The sequence below is a fragment of the Adiantum capillus-veneris genome, chromosome 27 (genome assembly GCF_014529385.1).
Source record: "Adiantum capillus-veneris isolate H3 chromosome 27, ASM1452938v2, whole genome shotgun sequence".
NCBI lineage: Eukaryota > Viridiplantae > Streptophyta > Polypodiopsida > Polypodiales > Pteridaceae > Adiantum > Adiantum capillus-veneris.
The window spans coordinates 79662178-79681804 of NC_140957.1; the positions used below are offsets into that span (position 1 = coordinate 79662178).

Here is a 19627-nt window from a genome sequence, read left to right on the forward strand (position 1 = left end):
GAAATTGCCAGAAAGGATTGCCTAGTTCGTCCTCATCTTCTGACAACTCGGACAGCTCATCTTCTTCTGACGCGAGTGATGAGGACAGAAAGGGCAAGAAAAGGACGGAAAGATCTTATGTTTTATGCAAAAAGAAAGCACTTTTACAGAGCCAATCAATATGATGTCCTCGACGACAAGGGCAAAAAGCCCAAAGAATTTAAAGAGGGAGGACATGCAGTAAAGTTTGAGCACTTTTCATGGTTTCGAGATGCTCCCAAGGCTTTAGCCTTTGTCCAACAGTTTGACATAGCATTTTCTGGAGGCTGCCAATAGAGCACTTTAAGATCAGACGGGCGGCATCCTTTCAGAAAGGCAATGCTCGAACATGGTGGTGCACTCTGTTGTTAAGGAAACAAGCGCCGATAAAGTGGCTGAAATTTAGGAAACTCTTTATTTCTTCATGGCTCACACAAGAATACGAACGAGACGTGATTACTAACTGGAACCATATTCGGATGATCAAGATAGAATCTTTGGATTCTTACTGTGAAAGATTTTGGGAAACTTTTCTACCTGTTTCGTCCTTTAAGAAGATCAGTTTTAAGGAGCAGATTGAGCGGTTTTGTTGTGGACTTCTCAAAGAAATTCAAGACTACTGTCTAGAAAGGAAGTCCGAGTCGATACAATAGTTGATTGGACATGCAAAGCGGGGATTTGCTATACATTCGGGTAACTTGACTTACCTATCAGATCAACTTTCAACAAGTCATAGGAGAAACAATCGACAAAGAGATAGACGACCTTCATTGACATAAGACCAAAGAGATGAATATTTTAAAGTAGGAAAGTGTTTTGAATGTGGAGAACAAGGACATATCGCTACACGGTGCCCCAAAAAGGCACAAGAATCAGGATGACTGGCAAATTGAAAGGACAACAGGACGAGGCGATACTCGTTCCAATACAGATTTTAGATAGAAAATTATGGATGAACTAGCATTATTTTTGCTTTATGAATTTATGAAATAAGACTTTTGAAAGGATGATTTTAGATTTTGAATAAAACTAATGTTTTATGAAAGAATCTGTTAATTATGGACTAAGAGCAGAATTAAGAACGAGACAATGATTTTGGAGCAGTGACAACTCTCGAATGAACCTGATAACTAATCATGAATCACGACTGATTCAATAAAATGAATGATTGGACTACTCTGTTCAATATGAACTTAGTGGTGGATTGGGATCTCCGGAAATGATTCTCGCACACGATAGTGCTCGAGGCAAACGATTCTCGCACACGACAGTGCTTGAGGAGAATGACTACTTGCACACGATAGTGCTTGAGTCGAAAAATCTCTATAGACATGAGCGCAATATGGGATTAGTTAACTTGACATCAATGAGGTCCAGAATGGATCTAGATGTGGTTTTTGTTTTTTCGAGAAAAAGATCCTTCTATTAGTTAATGAAGCTGCCCGTAGGGCTACAACCACCTCTGCAAGAGAGGGCTACAACAAACATGATGGGGAGACTCTCCCAATGAAAGAACAACATATATACAATGAGGCTAAATCAAGGGATGGGAGGAGGGAAGAGCCACACAGGTGGTCGGTAGTGCCATCTGAGCACACCCTGGACAATGGTATAGAAAGGCCTAGGGCGCCATAGTCGAAGGAAAGCCTCGCGGCGCTCCCACATGCGGTCGGAGCTGCCCTGTAGTCCCTCAAGCTGTCCTCTGAGAGTATGGATCAGCACTAGCCAAAAGTCACGAACAGTCTCTGCTGGCGGCACAGAGCGGGCCTCAAAAATGCGGAAACAGCGGACCCGCCAGATGAACCACAGTGTCAGGCCACTGATGAGCTCCCAACACTCCTCTCTCTCACTGCACTACTCCTGTGGAGTAAGCTCTGTAGCAGGCTGGAGTGTCGGACCCCCCCCCCCCGTATTACTATCATCCTGCTGGTGGAAGATAGCTCAAACTGAAGTGCCGGGCCCGTGAGAGTGGACCAAGCCGCTGCCCCCCAAGTGTACTGTCTAGCCGTGGAGACAGTAGGCATCAGCCGAAGAACTCGTAGCCACACCTGTTGGGCCGAGGGACAGTCCCAAAGACAATGACGCTGACTCTCCACCAACTGGTCACAGGCTGCACATGCGGCCGAGAGACCACTATGCACAAGCCAACTCCCTATTGCTGTAGCTCTGTGTGCAACCAGCCACTGAAACAAAGTGACGCGCCTCGGCTGTCTGGAGTCCCACAGCCTCTGCCAAAAGGCTGCCAAGAACTCGACTGTGAGGCCCTCCTCCTGCCAATGACGTGCTGTACCGGGGCGGGCCTCTCTGTGTGTTGCAAGTATATGACGTCCAAGCCGAACAGTGTACTGAAAGAAGGGGACTCCTGGGTGGTCTGCAGAAGAGAAGGGGTCCCTCCATAGCCACTCACCAGGATCCCACTGTACTCGTGCCAGTGGACAACACTCCCAAGCCCATAGCCTCCAGTGTCCAGCCTCAAGAGCTGTTGGGTCAGGGTCTATGACGCAAGTCCTCCCACAGATGCCCACAACTCGGATCCTCTGAAAACAGCACTCTGCTACCTGCGGGGCCTCTACTGCAACTCGCTGTAATCGTCCCCCACCCTGAAGCTCGAAGAACATGGCTGGGACGTCTCTGAGTAGGCCCTGACTGAAATGAGAACCTCCAGTCGTGTGAAGGCTCCCATCCACCGGGGTGCTATTGGCTCGAGAGGCGTGAGCCACTCAGCTGGAACTAACTCTGAGATGTCCTGACACATGCTCTGCACCCCTCTCATGCCCTACAGCTGGAAACCCTGCACCTCCTCTGACAAACTTGTGAACTCTAGCTAGTTACCTAGAGAGCGCGTTGGACCTGCTTCCATGGGACCCCAGGAAACATGAGGTTGACTACCAACCAAGTGGCCTCTCTGAGTGCTAACCATGGGGTTCTAGACGAGGGGCTGCCGTAGGCGCTCCTCCGTGCACATCGGCTGTCGCTGCTCCAGGCCACGCCGTAAGAGATCCCAAGAACGAAGCAAACTCATAGCGAAGCGGTCCTCCAGTCTCCTGCTCAAACCAACTCGGCGCATCTCTGTAAAGATCCATCTGGTTGAAGGTTGCCAAGGGCCTTCTGACTGAGGCACCCTGGCACGAAGCCTCTGCAACAAGAACTCCTTCCAGTGCTCCTCACCTGGAAGAAGTCCTCTGACTATGAACTTCCCTAGAAGGGCTCTGCTCTGTTGTGCTGGATCAATGATCCCAAGCCCTCCCTGAGAACAAGGAAGCGTGATGACCGACCAAGCCACCTTGGCTCGGGCCATCTGAGTGTCATGTCCTGACCAAAGGAAGTTCCTGATTAGCCTCTCTACGTGGCTGATACAAGAACTCGAGAAGATCCAGCAGGAAGTGATGTACCACATAGTCGCCAACAACACCTGGTTGGCAACTACTACTCTACTAGCCAGCGACAGACGTGCTGAGCTCCAATGTAACAGCTTTCTCCTGATGGACAGAAGAAGAGGAGCAATCTGCTGCTCGGGAGACAAGTCCAAACCAACGTGACAACCCAAGGACCGAACTGCAGTCCCTGGGGGAATCTACCTGAAACCCTCTCCTGGCATCCAATCTGGCACATGAGCACTACCAACTGAGAAAGCCAGTGTCTTTCTCTAGTTGATCAGTGCGCCCGATGCACAACAGAAGGTCTCCAGAGCCTGCTCACATCTGTGAAGATTGGCCTCCTGGCCATCTAAGTACAAGGCCGAGTCATCGGCAAACTCAGCGTCCAGTAGCTCCTCTCCCCGAATAGGGAGTGCTAAGCCCCGAAGACCAACCTGCTGTGACACCAAAAATCTGCTCATCGCCTCTGCATAGAAGAGAAAGAGAAAGGGAGCAAGAGGACAACCCTGTCCGACCGAGCGTGTGAGCATGAAGCGCTCACCTCTCCCCCCTGCCAAAAGCACCTGACTGTGAGCCTGTCTGTACAAAGCTGACACCCCTCTGATCCAAGCATCTGAGAAGCCCATCCTGCGGAGAGTGCCCTCTAGAAAGTCCCATTCAACTCGGTCATATGCCTTCTCAAAATCGAGAAGAAGAATCACAAGGTCCTCACCACGGAGCCATGCCCAGGGCAAAAGCCTCCCAGAAAGTAAAGATGTTGTCAAGGATACTGCGTTCCTTGACAAAACCTGTCTGAGTCCCATGTATAAGGCTCTCTAAAAGTGGCTGAATCCTCAAACTCAGAGCCTTGGCAAGAATTTTGTAGGCTGAGTTGAGGATGGTGATGGGGCGCCACTGTTGAATCTCATCCAAGGAGCCACCCTTCTTGGGAATGAGGTAGATCAGGCTCTCACTCATGCTGTCAGGCATCACTCCTGTGTGCAAAATGTACTGAAAAGCACTACAAAGATCCGGGCCAAGCAGGTCCCAGTACTCCAAGAAAAAGCTGGGAGTCAACCCATCCTCACCTAGACAACTACCACGAGGGAGGGCCCTCAGAGCTATGCAGCTCCTCAAGCTGAAGTGGCATCTCTAGCCTCTGGCGCATCTCCTCTGTCACAAGACATGGCATCTGTGCCCAAACCTGCTCCCTGCATGCATCTTGCCGCTCTGACTGAGGCTCAGCCGACAGTAACTCACGGTAAAAGTCAGTAGCAACTGCACGCATATCCTCGGGCTCACAAGCAATTGATCCATCGGGCCTCCTCAACTGAATGACCTTGGCATGCGAGTGTCGAGGTCCCACTGTCTCAAAAAAAGCACCAGTCACTCTGTCACCCACCTGAGTCACTGAGATGCCTGTCGGTGAAAGGCAAACTCATGACGCCTCTCCTCTGTGCTAGCAAGCTCCTGTCGAGTCTGCTGTAACTGCTCCTCCAACCATGGACTGTCTGGATGCTGCTCCTGCATCCTCTGTAGTGAAGCAATGCCTCGTCTGAGACGCTGCTTTGTCTCCTTCGCTGCAGCCTGGCGGGCCAGCGACTCCTGAAGAAAAAAGTGGCTAAGCTGAGCTAGGCCTGAGGCCACTCTGTCTGCAGGCGAGACCTGGCTGTCCATGCCCTCTGTCCAGAGAGCCTCTACCCTCTGGGCCTCACAAAACCAGAGTGCTGCCATGTATCCGAGACCCTCAAAGTCATACAAAACCTCTCCCAAGCTGCCAACTCGACTCCATGCACAGTAGCATGGCTGCCACCAATCCTGTCAGAAGGGTCCTCCAACATGTTAAAGTCCCCTCCTATACACCAATGATCGGCCTACGGCAAAGACTCAACAATTTGTGACCAAAACACTGCACGAGCACTCGCCACATTGGGCGCATAGATGTTCAGGAAGCCCACAAGGCCACCTTGAACATGCATAGTAATCCACTGAGCCGTGCCTGGCACAATAATCCCTCTGCCCACGATGGCTTGCTGCAATGAGTCTGCAATAGTCATATATACCCCACCCTGGATGCCTCCAGGTCCAAAAGCAACTGACCAAAAGGTATCATAACGTCCACGCAAAATCTAACCACATCGCCGAATGCGGCTCTTACACAGATGGTGCTCCTGAAGCATAAGGAGATCAATCTCTCCTCCCACAAGGCAACGCTGACGCAATCGGCAACGCTGTCGCTGAAACTGGGGCCCACCTAGTCCCTGCACGTTCCATGAGACGATCCTCATGGGGAGCGAGAGAGAACAGATGTTGCCGCAGCAGCAAGACGGGCTATCTTCGAGGCAGGCTTGGATGGGGAGTAATCCGCATCCGAGCGTCCTCTAGATAGGCGTGACTGCAGTGAGTGCCTAGCCCAAGCCCAAGCAGAGCGAGCCGTGCGTAACGCAACCTCCTCTGTCCAGGAGTCCTCACGAATGTATACATAGCAAGGCAAACACTGCGTATCAACAAAGAAGTACACCACAATGTGTCTACATCCTGCTGAGTGTGGGGGTGTCACCACAAAGTTTGCAGCATATCTGTAACTCCAAGTTCTCCCATGTGGTGAGAGAACTCTAAGACTTGTGTATGCAACCGTCCCACCACTGAGTCAAGGGACCACTCTGTCTCGGCCCTACCACAGAGGGGGAAGGAGAAATCAACTACTGAGTCCAGGGCCTCTGTCCCCCTAGCGGCGAGCAACAAAACATGGACCCTGAAACAGGTTGCCTCATGGTTTGCTGCGGAATCGCCGAGAAAACGAGTGAACTCGTAGTCGAAGAAGTCCCAGCGACGTCGGATGTCAATGCTCGTCAGCCCACGAGGGATGGTTGCAAGGGAGGATGTCTGAATCTGCAGAGAGGGCCGCAAGAAGGGCGCTTCCAAGAGATCTCCTAGCCGCCGGAGAGGGACCGATCTCCTGAGCCGACTGAGGAACTGGAGCAGGAGGGGGGGGGAGAAGGAGCTTGGGAGAGTGGAGGAGAAGAGGGGCGGGATGGGGCGACAGAGGTAGAGGGGCGAGGTGGAGAGGCGACGGGAGCAGAAGGCGGGGAGGATGAGGCAAAGGGGGAGAACTCGGGGGGGGGGGGAGCGGCTGTCGAGGGAGAAGCGGAGGTGGGGGCTGACGCAGGGATCTCCTCCTGCTCAAGAGGACCAAAACGGTTCCCGTGGGAACCCACTGCTGCTGAGTAGGCCCTGAGGGCCACTCTGAGTGCCAGGCTGACGCTGTGGCCCCTGGCGTCAGCGGTAACGGGCCTGCTTCTGCCACCCCTCCTCCGCTGGAGCCCCAGGCTCGGAGGGTGGCTCTGCATCTGTACGCTGTGCCGTTGGCTGTGTGGCTGCGGGTCAGCCTTGGCAGGCTGGGGCTGAGGCTGTGGTGCAGGTCGCGGCCTCCTCCGTGGACAGGCCTTCGCTAGATGGCCCATCTGTCGGCAAATGAAGCACTGGTTCGGGAGGCCCGAGTACTCCACACTCTGTCGAAACCAACCCCCACTCACCCGAGGTAAAAGGATAACCTTCGGGAACGTGTGGGTATCTCTGACCAAAACTCGAACTGTGGGAATGCCAGCCGCCTTGGCAGCTACTGATGCTGCCGTGCGAGGTGTCTCCAGGACAGTCCCAATGGCGGAACCGATCCTGGAAAGAAGTGGTAGGTACTCCCTCCGTAAACCCGGAAAGCAGATTGAGATGGGGATGTCTGCCTCCTCTACTAGAACATCCGAAGTTGGGTCAAAACCATGTCGCCACTGTCGAAAGTGGGCACGTGATGCTCGGATGGCCAGTGGACTCATAGCTATGACCTTGGACGCCATCTTGGAGGACTCAAACTCGATCTGATAGTAACCCCGTCCGAGAATCTGGACATCCAAAATCTTTCCCACCTCTGCGAGAAGGCGAGCCTGGAGAAGGTCTCGCAGCTCTCCTCTGCTAGGTCGGGTGCCGAGATTCTTGCAGATGACCGAGGTTGCCTGCAATCGCTCTACCTCTGCGGCAAGGCTCGCTTGCTCTGTAGGCAAGAGAGCAAGTCGAATGGTGGGCTCAGCGGGGTCGGGCGAGGGGGCTTCTGGCGAGTCCCTCTGTGGCGAAGCTGGAGCCTCCATCTGTGTCTACTCTTGTGGCGTAAGAAGGGGACGACGGGAGGGTGCTGCAATTGGGCGTGCCAACACTGCTCCAAGGAGTTGAAACAAATGCCGAAAGTGCGGAACTGCAAGGAGTAACCAAGGAGGAGGACCCAAACTGGTGGGCGAACGGGCCGAGGCGGGGGGGGGGGGGGGGGTATAGCGGGCTGGGGTTGAGGGCAGGCGGCGGCAGTTGGGGTTGAGGGCGGGCGGACGGGCTGGGACAGGGGCAACACGAGGGGGGGCAGCGGGGGCTGAGGGCAGCGGGCAGCGCTGGGGGGGGGTGGGTGGCGATGGCGCAGCTTGGAGTTCACAGCAGCAGCGAGCGCACGTTTCCTGTTCCTGCTTGTGATTAGATGTGGTTACTAAATACGTTGCTGGCAGTCATGGTTTGAGATTTGGAATAAATTTTTCTTTGATTTGTCATGTGATGTTTTGTGACGTGATTGTCGTCTTGTACAAGTGCTAGACGTGTCGTGTCTAGTGCGTCGGTACTAACAGTCGGTGTCTACTAAGACAGTTTATGGCCTCTGTTTGTTTTGCAGGCATAATCGAGGGCGATTACAATTCTTTCAAGAGGGGGTATGTCACAAAGTGATGACGTGGCAGGTTCACCCGGACTACTGAGGTGGTCTGTACGGACAGACACTGTACGGATGAGGACGTGGCAGACAATACGTATTCTCGAAATCTGTGCTAACATGGCAGACAATACGGATTTTCACGTTTTGTGTTGACTGTTGACGTGGCAATTGTACGGATTTTCGTAAATCACTTTGGTGCTTTTTGCTGGCAGATTTTGGTAACAATTGCTTTTGGAACTTTTGCTTTTGGGGCTCTGTTTTTGGAATCCCTTCTAAGAATAAAAGAAACCGAAGGGCCTCACTCTTTAGAGCATTTGGACATCGAGTCTGAGAGCGGAGAACCCTGCAAGAGTTGTAACTTTGATCAAGCATTAATATAAAAGAAATACCGAAAGGGGTGTCAGTCTTTGGGGCCAATACCTGTGGGCACGGAACTACGCCAAGCCGTGTCGTCTCGAATGCTGGGCCGTACCCTCTCAAATTGAATTGTGATTTTAAATTTGTGAAGTATTTTAAGTGATTCTCTCAAGTGTCGCGATAGATTCTAGACTTGGGATGTCCAAGCTTGTTACATGACCAATCGTCGAAGGAGTGTGGGTTTTGATGAAGAGGCTGTGAGAGTCGACGATGCGGAAGCGTAGAGAGAGAGAGAGAGAGAGAGAGAGAGAGAGAGAGAGAGAGAGAGAGAGAGAGAGAGAGAGAGAGAGAGAGAGAGAGAGAGCATTATCGTCCACGGAGGTCATATATGACCCATGGGACCAAAAAACCAAACATTACAATGGTTCCATCTAGGCAAAAGATGACGATACATATCAGTTAAGGGACTGAGGGTCCATCTGGAGGGTAAAAAGAAAAGGGGAAAACAAAATCTAGGGGGGGTCAGCTGTGGGGAGAGCCGATTTGGGATTTCGAAACTCCTGAATGATGGTTGTACCACCTCGATAAACTGCCGATTTACCTTGTTTGCGGGCTTATGTATCTTATTGAGCTCGCTTGCTTTAACTTTGAGTTGATTTGTAGTGAATTCTTGATTGATAGAGAGAGAGAGAGAGAGAGAGAGAGAGAGAGAGAGAGAGAGAGAGAGAGAGAGAGAGAGAGAGAGAGAGAGAGAGAGAGAGAGAGAGAGAGAGAGAGAGAGAGAGAGAGAGAGTCTCTCCTGAACCAATCAACCGTGGCAATGAATAACTGATGCAATGTGTAACAGACTTGGACACTCCAAGTTGAAAATCTACCACGACACCACAAATAATCACTTCAAACAGTTCACAGTTCACAATTGATTTGACACTGGCCTGGCAGAGTTTTGTGCCTAGAGATATTGGCCCCAAAAACTGGCGCCCCTTTTGGTATTTCTTTTTGTATTAATCTGTGTTCAAAGTACAAGAGTGCGGGCAGGCGAGGCGCTCACACTTAGACTCTACGTCCAGTTGCTTTGAGTTGTGAGTGGCCAACCTACGTATTTAAAGGTTACGAAGGGATGCTAAAAGCAGAGCCCCCAAAAGCTTCAAAAGCTGTCCCAAAAGCTGAAAATTAAAAGCTTTGAAAAAAAGCAAGTTCTCTCTCTCTCTCTCTCTCTCTCTCTCTCTCTCTCTCTCTCTCACACACACACACACACACACACACACACACACACACACACACACACACACACAAGCTCTCTCTTGAGCCAATAGCAATAAAGCAAAAACTTCTCTCTCTCACACAAGCTCTATTGCGCAGAAAAGCAATGCCCAAAAGCAGTGCCAAATCTGCCGCAAAACGCGCAGGAAATCGCGGAATCCGTACAGCCTGCCACGTGTCATATTTTCCGCCATTTGCGGGGCTGCCGTACAGCCAGCAACGTCAGCATTTCAGCGTATCTGCAATTCCCCGAGCGGGCAGAGAGTGTGTGATGGGCAGCCAGGTCAGCGTTTGTGACATACCCCCTTCTTGAAAGCATTGTAATCGCCCTCGATTACGCCTGCAAAACAGACAGAAGCCATAAACTGCCTTAGCAGATACTCATTGTTAGTACCGACGCACTAGGAACACACATCTAGCACATGTACCAATCGACAGTCACATCACAGGACATCACTTGACATCACATGACAAATCACATTTAACATTCATTAGGATCTTAGACCCGGAGTCATGACAGAAACTCAGTACGCTGAACTTTGTGTTGATGTATGCTCATGCGTGCGTGCGTGCGGTGTGTTGTGTTTGGGAGCATATGTTAGTACCTAGTTCTACACCCACTATTGGGCACTGACGACGTTAGTGGGGATGTCGTGGTATTTAGTCAATACTATGCATGATGGAGCTGATGGTTATATTGTCTTGTGGGTGACTACCATGGGTTTGTACCTTGCACTTTCCTTTAAGGGTGAATCTGGGCTTATCCTGGATTCATCTAGGTATATTCATTAGGATCTTAGACCATGATTTATCGGCAATGTAGTTAGCAATCGCATCTAGATCCACTCAGGACGTCACAGATGCCCGATTGACTAACCCCTATTGCAACCATGTCTATTCGAGATCATTCAGACCAAAATGCTGCAGTCATTTTGTCTATCAGTTCCTGCACTTAAAAACAAGTCGAGAACAAATCAGTTTCATATTTTTCCGGAATTCCATTTCATAAAGTCATACAGGAGAATACTGTCAGCTCTCAGTATCCGTGAAGCTCAAAGAGACATCAGTGACTCTAGTATTCAAAGAATCAAGGCATCTATTGACAAAGGAGCGAAGTAACTCCCCTCTTGTGCAACCCACTGCACCATATCTCCGGCCAAGCTGAATTCGGGGTTCCATTTGGAGTGGACTATGCTAAACCAAAAGCTTCAAGGTAAAGGTTCACAATCTGAGGAGTATCCGCTAGGTCCTCCTCCTCCATCCACTTCGCATCCAATGCAGGATAGTTCTTGAATTTAACCAAGAACTGCCTTCGTACTTTACCCTTATTCTTTCTGTCCTTATGTGCCAAAATCTGTTCAGGAACAAGGATTTCCTCGTTTTCCTCCACTTCGGGTTGCTCATCGGGCTCTCCATCTTCAGGCACATCATCTTAAAAGGTTTCAAGAGACTCACATGAAATGCATTTTGAATCCTCCAAGTATCAGGCAGTTTTAGTTTGAAGGAGACATCATTGATCTTTTCGGAGATCTGGAAAGGTCCATAGTATCGCATACTAAGCTTTGGAAAAAGCCTCTCCTTTTCCTTCTTCTTTCTCAGACGTGCCTTCTCAAAACGTAAGAGCACCCAATCATCCTCCTTCAATTTCAAATCGCGACGATGGCGATCCGCTGCCTTTTTCTGTCTTTCCTAAGATTTTTGCAAAGCCTCGCGAACCTTGGCAAAAGCCGTATCCAAGTCGTGCGTGTACTCAACGGCTTCAAAAAATCTTATCTTTCGTGCTTGGGAAGGGTGGAGCCTTCGCAGCGCCTTCAGTAATCTCAAATGGCGCCTTCCCCGTCGAAGAGTGTATCGTGTTGTTGTAGGCAAATTCCACCAAAGGTAGATACTTTTCCCATTGAGTCTTCTGATCCGAGATGTAAGACTTCAATAAAGTTAAAAGTTAAAACCACTGAATTGGCAATTTCAGAGTGCCCGTCAGTCTATGGGTGGAAAGATGACTAGAATTGCAACCGCGTGCCAATGTTCTCCCAAATTGCCTTCCAAAACAAACTCATGAATCTGGGGTCCCTGTCGGAGACAATCGTCTTGGGCATGCCATGTAATCTAAACCACAAACAATCTCGCTAAATGATTGGGCTTGACTGTTTTCTTGACTTGAATGAAATGAGCCTGCTTGGTAAATCTGTCAATAATAGTCCAGATACCATTGTGATCACTCTGTGTTCTCGGGAGATCAAAAATGAAATCCATTGCAATACTTCCCCAGGAGCGGGTGGGTATGGGCAAAGGCTGTAACAATCCCTGTGCCTTATGCCTTTCAAACTTGACCTTCTGGCATACTAAGCAACTGCGCAAAAACTCGTCCACATCCTTCTTGAGTCTATAAAGACAGTAAAATCCGTCCGAGTCGATAGTGCCACCACTGAGTAAGAGCATGGATAACCGCCAAAATCTCTTTCTCATAAATCTGTGCTGTCAATACCGGCCTTGAGAACAATCGGCTCTCGTAAGCAATGACATGGCCTTCTTGCATTAAGACCGCACCCAGATTACGACCACAAGCATCACAATATACTTCAAATGACTTCTGCAAGTCCATCAAAGTCAAAATTGGTCCCGTAGTCAATTTCTCTTTCAAAGTTTGAAAGGCAGTCACCTCTTTGGGTCCCCATGAGAAAGGAACTCCTTTTTGTGTCAAGATATGCAAAGGGGAAGCAACCTCTGCAAACTTTCGAATGAACCACCTGTACTACGAACACAATCCCAAGAAGCTCCTACTTCATGGACATTCTTCAAATCGGGCCAATCACGGAAGTCTCTATCTTGGCCGGATCCATCTGCACTCCTGTTGTAATGTGTCCCAAAAAGTGTATCTCTGGTAGGAAAAATTCACTTTTATTCGCATTAATCACTAACTTGTGATCTCGTAATGCCTGAAAGACTTGAAGCAGATGATTTCTATGTTCTACCTCATCCTCGGAGAAAATAATGATATCGTCAAAGAAAGTGCCAACAAATAGCCTGTACTCTCGAAAAATCCTGTCTATCATCCGGTTAAATGTCGCAGGCGTATTGGTTAAGCCAAAAGGCATCACCAAAGACTCAAGTAACCCAAAAGCCGTTCGAAAGGCTGTCTTGTAGACGTCTCTCAGCGATGATATCCACTTTTCAAATCGATCCTGCTAAAGCACGAGGATCCCTGAAGTCAGTCAAGTATATCATCGATTCTAGAAATCGGAAATCTGTTCTTGATGGTGATTTTGTGTTGAGAGCTCTATAATTGATGCACATTCTCCAAGATCCGTCTTTCTTCAAAACCAACAACACTGGAAGCAATACGGTGAAGTACGAGGCTGGACAAGACCCTTTTCCAAGAGGTCTTTCACTTGGTTCATAATCTCTTCGTTTTGGGCTCGGCTCACACGGTAAGGTGGCCGGTTCAGTGGTATGCTTCCAGGTATCAGATCAATGGTATGATCTTCAGGACGAGTGGGTGGTAACTCGCCTGGCAAGCCCTCTGAGAAGCAATTGGCATGAGAGTGGAGAAAATCTTGGCGTTCTTTATCAAGTTCAGACATATTTGTCCTATCCTCATCACTCAACTCTTTCATAAAGATCGAGTAAACAAACAGACTGGATTCCATTAACTTTGAAATGGCCGAAGCCGATACAATAGGGACAGACTCACCCTTAAGTTTAATATCAAGTACAATGGTTCTGCTCTTCTCTGTGGTCAATGTCGCTTTCCTCGCTCGTCGATAGTCGACCACGGCGTTGTTCTTGTGGTACCAGGGAATTCCCAAGAGAACATCACAACCTTCCAAAGGCATTATGTAAAAGTCCTCATGCCCCAAATACCCTTGACAATGCAACTGAAGTTTGCCAATGACAGGTGTAATGGCTACGTCCCTGCCGGGTGCCACTAGAACTGCCTCCGCAAGTGGTCCCATCCGATCGAGAGTGATCTCGAGCCGCGTCGCCAATTCCGGTGAAATGAAGTTGGCCTTGGCTCTTCCATCAAAGAAGATCAGGGCTTCTTGGTCTTTCACTTTGCCCCAAGCTCAGCAGAGTTCTGTACTCTCGTCCAACGTGCTGGATCTGTATCCACACAATCTGGAACCAATCCTGTTTTCATCTTGCCTTTTCTTCCACGTTCCTCAGCTACTCTCAAACTCTCAGGCCTTTCGGCATCTTCGCGGAGATATGTCCAGTGTCCCCGCATCCAAAGCACTTCGCTTCCTTGATGTAGCGAGCTCTCTCCTGAGGAGTGAGTTTGGGTCGTGCATCTTTCTTTTCTTGGTTGCTCTTCCTCTTTCTACTTTCATTTGTCGAAGTCTGTTCGGCTCTGTGTCATGATCTCATCGGTGGGGTAGGTCAAACTGCCAGAGTGATTGGCCAAACCCCGTTTCGCATGACTCATCAACTCTTGAATGGAAGCTGACTTTTGTTCCAAGCAGTGATCTCGGATCTCTAGGAAGACCCAAGGTACACCGCTCAATCTGTTCGTTGAACGACATCTTCTTAAATGAAGAGGCGGGTAGAAAAGAGCTTCAGAATCTCTTGCAATAAGCGTCCACTATATCGTGCCATCCGAAGATGGTTCCAAGCAGTTCGTATGTCGCGTTCATACTCTCGAGTCAACCATGAAGAAATAAAAAGCCTCTTGATTTTCAGCCATTTAATTGGTGCTGTCTTGTTTAATAGAAGCGTGGACCACCAAGTTCGAGCATTCCCCTTAAAGTAAGAGGCAGCTCTCTGAATCTTAGAGTGCTTTGAGTAACGCCCTCCCGCGAAAGCGGTGTCAAACTGCTGTACAAAAGACAAAGCCTTCGAAGCATCTCTATAACCAGAAAACGTGTCAAATTTAATTGACTGTCCACCTTCCTTAAACTCTCGGACTTTCTTGCTTTTTTCTTCCAGAAAGTCATATTGGTTTTGGCTTTGTAAAAATTCTTCTTTGCGTAAAAGCTATTGTCATCAAAGTCCGAACTATCTGTAGACGAGTCATCTGTAGAACTGTCAACCACGAGGCGAGATTTAGACTTCTCTGCCTTTTTCTTGCCCTTTCCAAAGCGTTGCTTTTTGCTTCGCTTTTTGCCTTTCCTGTCTTCTTCGCTCGAGTCAGATGAGCTAGAAGAACTGTTAGAAGAAGAAGAAGAAGAAGAACTGGGCACTCCTTCAAATTGAGATGCTTCTTCTGTTTCTTTGCCTTTCCAAAAAACCCGGGAAGTCAGTGCCTTTCTTTTGCTTTTTGTCGTGCTTTTTAACTTTGTTCTGCGCGTCAAAAAGCTGAGCAATTCGTGCATCAACCACCTCTTCTAATTCTTTCTCTGTATACTTCTTGGGAGTAGGAGGTTTCTTGAGAGCGGGTTTTCGGGGTGGTTTTGTGGTCTTCTGCCACTGCGTGTGCACCTCATCAAAAGAAGTCTGGCGCATATATTTTGCCAATTTCGGGTCCTTGGCAAAATTAAGCATCATCTTTGTTGCATCTCTGATCAATTGTCGACGCTCCATCTCTTGACTCTCCGCTTAAGTAGGCCGAGGTGGGCCGTACTCGCGTGAATCTTCGTTGTGATCCCTTCTAGCATCTCCGGATGCCGAGGGAGTCGACTGATCTTTGCCTGAAGCCATAGGTGCCGTGTAAAAAGGATCGGATTTCCCGTAGGAGAGAAATCTGCCGCGCTCTGATACCATTGTAACATACTTGGACACTCCAAGTCGAGAATCTATAATAATCACTCCAAACAGTTCACAGCTCACAATTGACTGGATGAGATATGATTGAATACTCTTGTGAGTGCATCAAGAGTTCTGGAAGGATGAGATGACTACACAAAGATCTACGTGCATCAAGAGTTCTGGATGGAATGAGATGGCTAGATTGAATGATTGAAACACAGGTGTTCTATGTGAACTAAGTCTCTGATTTTGTGGATTGCATGCTATGTGGATGTACTGTCTTGTGGGGATGGTCATGGGCATGGTTTGCTTCATTGAAATGAGAGGATATGAATCTGATAGTAACAAGATTTAGTAGATCAAGACATTCGTCCGGTTTGGATGTGATTGCTAAGTGGTTACAATGATCAGGATTTGTATCTGCAACCTTCACGGAAATGTGATTGATCAGTGACGCATGTGTTGTAGTAGTATTGGTGCATGAGTACATAGAGTCAGTGTCTACTGAAGAAAGTTTCTGTCCTTTGGCTTTTTTTAAGGCTTAATCGAGGGCGATTACAATTCTTTCAAGAGGGGTGAATGTCCCCAAAGTGATGACGTGGTGTGCTCAACTAGAAGGAGAGTGGTTGAGAGGACAAGGAGAAATTGATCCAGAAAAAACTTGCAAAAGTTCTTGACGTAGGGCCTAAAATTAAAGAGAAGGATGGATGTTTAATCCTAGTTACCACTCAACTTATGGAGCATATGGATGCTAACGTGGCAGGGCTGTACGGATTTTTCGCATTTTGTGTTGGCTGTGCCACATGGTAGGTTGTATGGATTTCCATCTTTTATGTTGGCAATTTTTAGGTTAGCTTTTGTAAGCAGATGCTTTTGGGGTTAGTGCTTTTAGGGTGAAGTGCTTTTGGGGCTCTACTTTTAGGCAACCCTTGTATCGTTTATAAGGACCTAAGGCTTCACACTGCAGAGCATCTAGACGCAGAGTTTGAGAGCAGAGGACCCTCGGGAGTTGTACTGATGCAGCGAGCAATAGTAAAGAAATATCGGAAGGGGCGTCAGTCTTTGGGGTGAGTGTATCCGGGCGCGAAACTCCGCCGTGCCGTGTCGACTCTCTCTCTCTCTTTTTCTTGGGGGGGGGGGGGGGGGGGGGGGGTGCTAATAAAAAGAGGAAAATGGTATAACCTTTCTATCACCCAAGTGTGGTAGATTGGTTATGCCATTTCCCTCTCGAATAACAGGTCTTGTGTTCAACTCTCTTCGTTGGATAGATCTTTAAGGTCTCTTAGGATAGTTTCCTACGACGTTAAAACACCCTTCTTCTTGGGTGTGTGTGTGCGTGTGCGTGTGTGCGCTAATAAAAAGAGGAAAATGGTGTAACCTTTCTATCACCCAAATGTGGTAGATTGTTATGCCATTTCCCTCTTGAATAACAGGTCTTGAGTTCAACTCTCTTCGTCAGATAGATCTTTAAGGTCTCTTTGGATAGTTTCCTACGACGTTAAAAGAATAACAGGTCTTGAGTTCAACTCTCTTCGTTGGATAGATCTTTAAGGTCTCTTGGGATAGTGTCCTTCGACGTTTAAAATACTCTTCTTCTTCTTCTCTCTCTCTCTCTCTCTCTCTCTCTCTCTCTCTCTCTCTCTCTCTCTCTCTCATGTCAAAGTTCAGAAATTTTGCAGTTTCTGTTCGTATGTTGCTATTGATTTCTCGCTTGTAGTGTCCGAGCATGTAACATAGGCCATGCCACATCATCACTTTGTGATAGTTGAGGAATCCTATAAATAGGGCGCTAGGCTCATTAGTGAGCTATCTTGTGTGATCATTACACTCGGACTGTAGGCCCTTGGCAGCTCTACTTGCACACTCTTATTGGTGTGGGCTTGGTGGTATGGGACACCAGCCCTTATGGTAGAGGCTAGCCCGCTGATTGTAGGCTCTCGGGCTCGAGGGTGGATGTCACAAGCCGGGCACCATGTGCCAATAGAAAAAAACAAACTGAACAGACTTTTACCACTTGAATAACAACTGAACTGAAAAAGAGAGAGAGAGCACACACGACACGGAGTGGCGGAATTCCACCCCAAGAGAGCACTGGCCCCAAACTTTGGTGCCCCTTTCAGTATTTCTTTGTAGTGCTTGAACTCTGTACAATGCCGATACTCCACCCTCTGCACCCTTCGTACTGAAGCGTGTCAGAGAATGAGCCCTCTGCACATATTTAAAGGCCCTTGGCCTCAAAAGCAGTTACATGAAAAGCGGTAAACTCAAAAGCATCTGGTCCTAAAGGGCTGCACCTAAAAAGCTGCCAGCACGATTAACATAAATCCGTACAGTTCTGCCATGTCCGCAGCCAGCGTAAAACGTGGAATTCCGTACAATCTGCCACGTCAATAGTCCAACGTAAAATTTGGAAATCTGTACAGCAACTGCCACGTCATCAGCTCACAAATTAGCCTCTTTGTGTGTGCGCGCGCGCATGTGCGTGCTGGGTCCAACTTTATATTAATGCCTTTATGTCACTTGGGCCCCATCGAACGGGGTCCCATAAGTTGGTGGGAACTTCTTCTTCTACTGCTTCTGCTTCTTAGGGTTTAGGCTACTCGGCCGGGATCTGCAGGTCGGCTCCGTTCTTCAGTGGCTTGACATGTCAGCAATTTTTGACAGTGGAGCCCATATTGGCTCTATGGTTGGGAGATGAGCCTGATGTCCGCTATCTACGCCTTTTATACATGAGTTTGCCTTCTGTCATGTCGTGTCTGGAGGATGGATCCGCCGAGGGACTAACAACGACCTTCACAGCCACCACCAAAGCAGACCTAGCAGAGTTCTGTTTTGCACAACAACAAACTCTGCTCGAAAACATGATAGAGATGAGAGGGGTCAGAGTCAGCAGCAGCAGAGTGTTCAACAATGGCATAGTGATGAGCAGACACATAGACAGAGACAAAGATAGGCAGTTAGACAGTGGCAGGCACAACCTATTCTTGTTTACAGACGGGTAGTGAGACAGAGGTTGGATGAGGTAGAGCAGCCTTTAGATAAACCGCCTGAGGAGAGGCTACCATCTGGATAGGCAGATAGAGCATGAGGACCAGCATTCGGAGGTAGCTTAGAATCAGTCTGAGGTGCCCTAGGACACGCCAATTCAACAGCCTTTGGAATCTTTAGAGACCAAGTTGCTGGTACCTCTTACAGTAGGCACTTTTGGGGGCGAGCATGAGAGTGAGTCTCTTCCGGTGGTTCGAGTATGACTATTCAGCAGGTTTTCTATCACTGGCAGATGTCCTGATATTCTTGATCTTGTCTGCCCATTTCTTTGCCCCCCCCCCCCCCCCCCCCCCCCCCCCCCCCCCCCCCCCCCCCCCCCCCCCCCCACACACACACACACACACACACACACACACACACACACACAGAGAGAGAGAGAGAGAGAGAGAGAGAGAGAGAGAGAGAGAGAGAGAGCATGCAGGTCCGAGCCGTGGGACTAGTGGACAATCAAGGGGAGGTTAAGCGATGCTGTATGATGGAACTTGCAAAGCTGGTCAACGATCAGTTGCCTTGGAAGCTGGCCCCTTCAGTGCCCAATGAATTCAATGTGAAGTAGGGCCCTTCGGTTGTACTATAGTTGCAAAGAGAAGCATGCTGCATCAACATGGTGCAAAGGTGTAGTAATTTTCCAAAAAGTTTGTAATCCTTCTCTTTTACTTGTGTTTTATTTTTATTGAGCCTTAAATGCATTTTTCTGTAAGCATTGTTCTATAAGCAGTTTTAAGAGGACCCCCACCTTGTCTCGTAAACAGATCAAATTAGTGGTTTTGCTAGGATTAATGGAAGTCTTCTTATGTACATATAGACATATAGATATATATATGTTTGTACTCCTTGTGCGGCGACATGTGGACATTTGCAACTTCACACATAGACATACATAGGTGTGAGTGTATGCATGTGAGGGCATATTCTTTTCCGGACGTGTCTGATTGGCGAACTATACTCCCCGATGCGTCTGAGTCTGATTGAAGGACTCTATTCTCTTGAGGCTCCATTTTCTGGCCTCGTCATTTTGTTGTGAGCCAGAATTGTTATGGTGGTTCATCGCATTCTATGGTTTTGTACTCCTTTGTATTGTTTGAAGTGTCCTATGTAGACTGTTTTTATGTGCCATATGAAATCCGCACATGTTCCGTACTTATGTACCCGTCCGAGGCGG

General features: G+C 48.5%; 1 protein-coding gene across 1 annotated transcript in view; it reads left to right on the forward strand.

Annotated features, from left to right (window-relative positions):
- LOC147422262 (nuclear transcription factor Y subunit B-3-like) overlaps positions 1–19165 on the forward strand; it is a 33980-nt gene extending 14815 nt beyond the window's left edge. Inside the window, exon 3 of the mRNA XM_086503309.1 lies at positions 18887–19165. Within this exon, the coding sequence (XP_086359435.1) occupies positions 18887–18927 (41 nt within the window). The 3' untranslated portion in view covers positions 18928–19165. The remainder of the gene's footprint in view (positions 1–18886) is intronic.
- Positions 19166–19627: the final 462 nt, after the last annotated feature.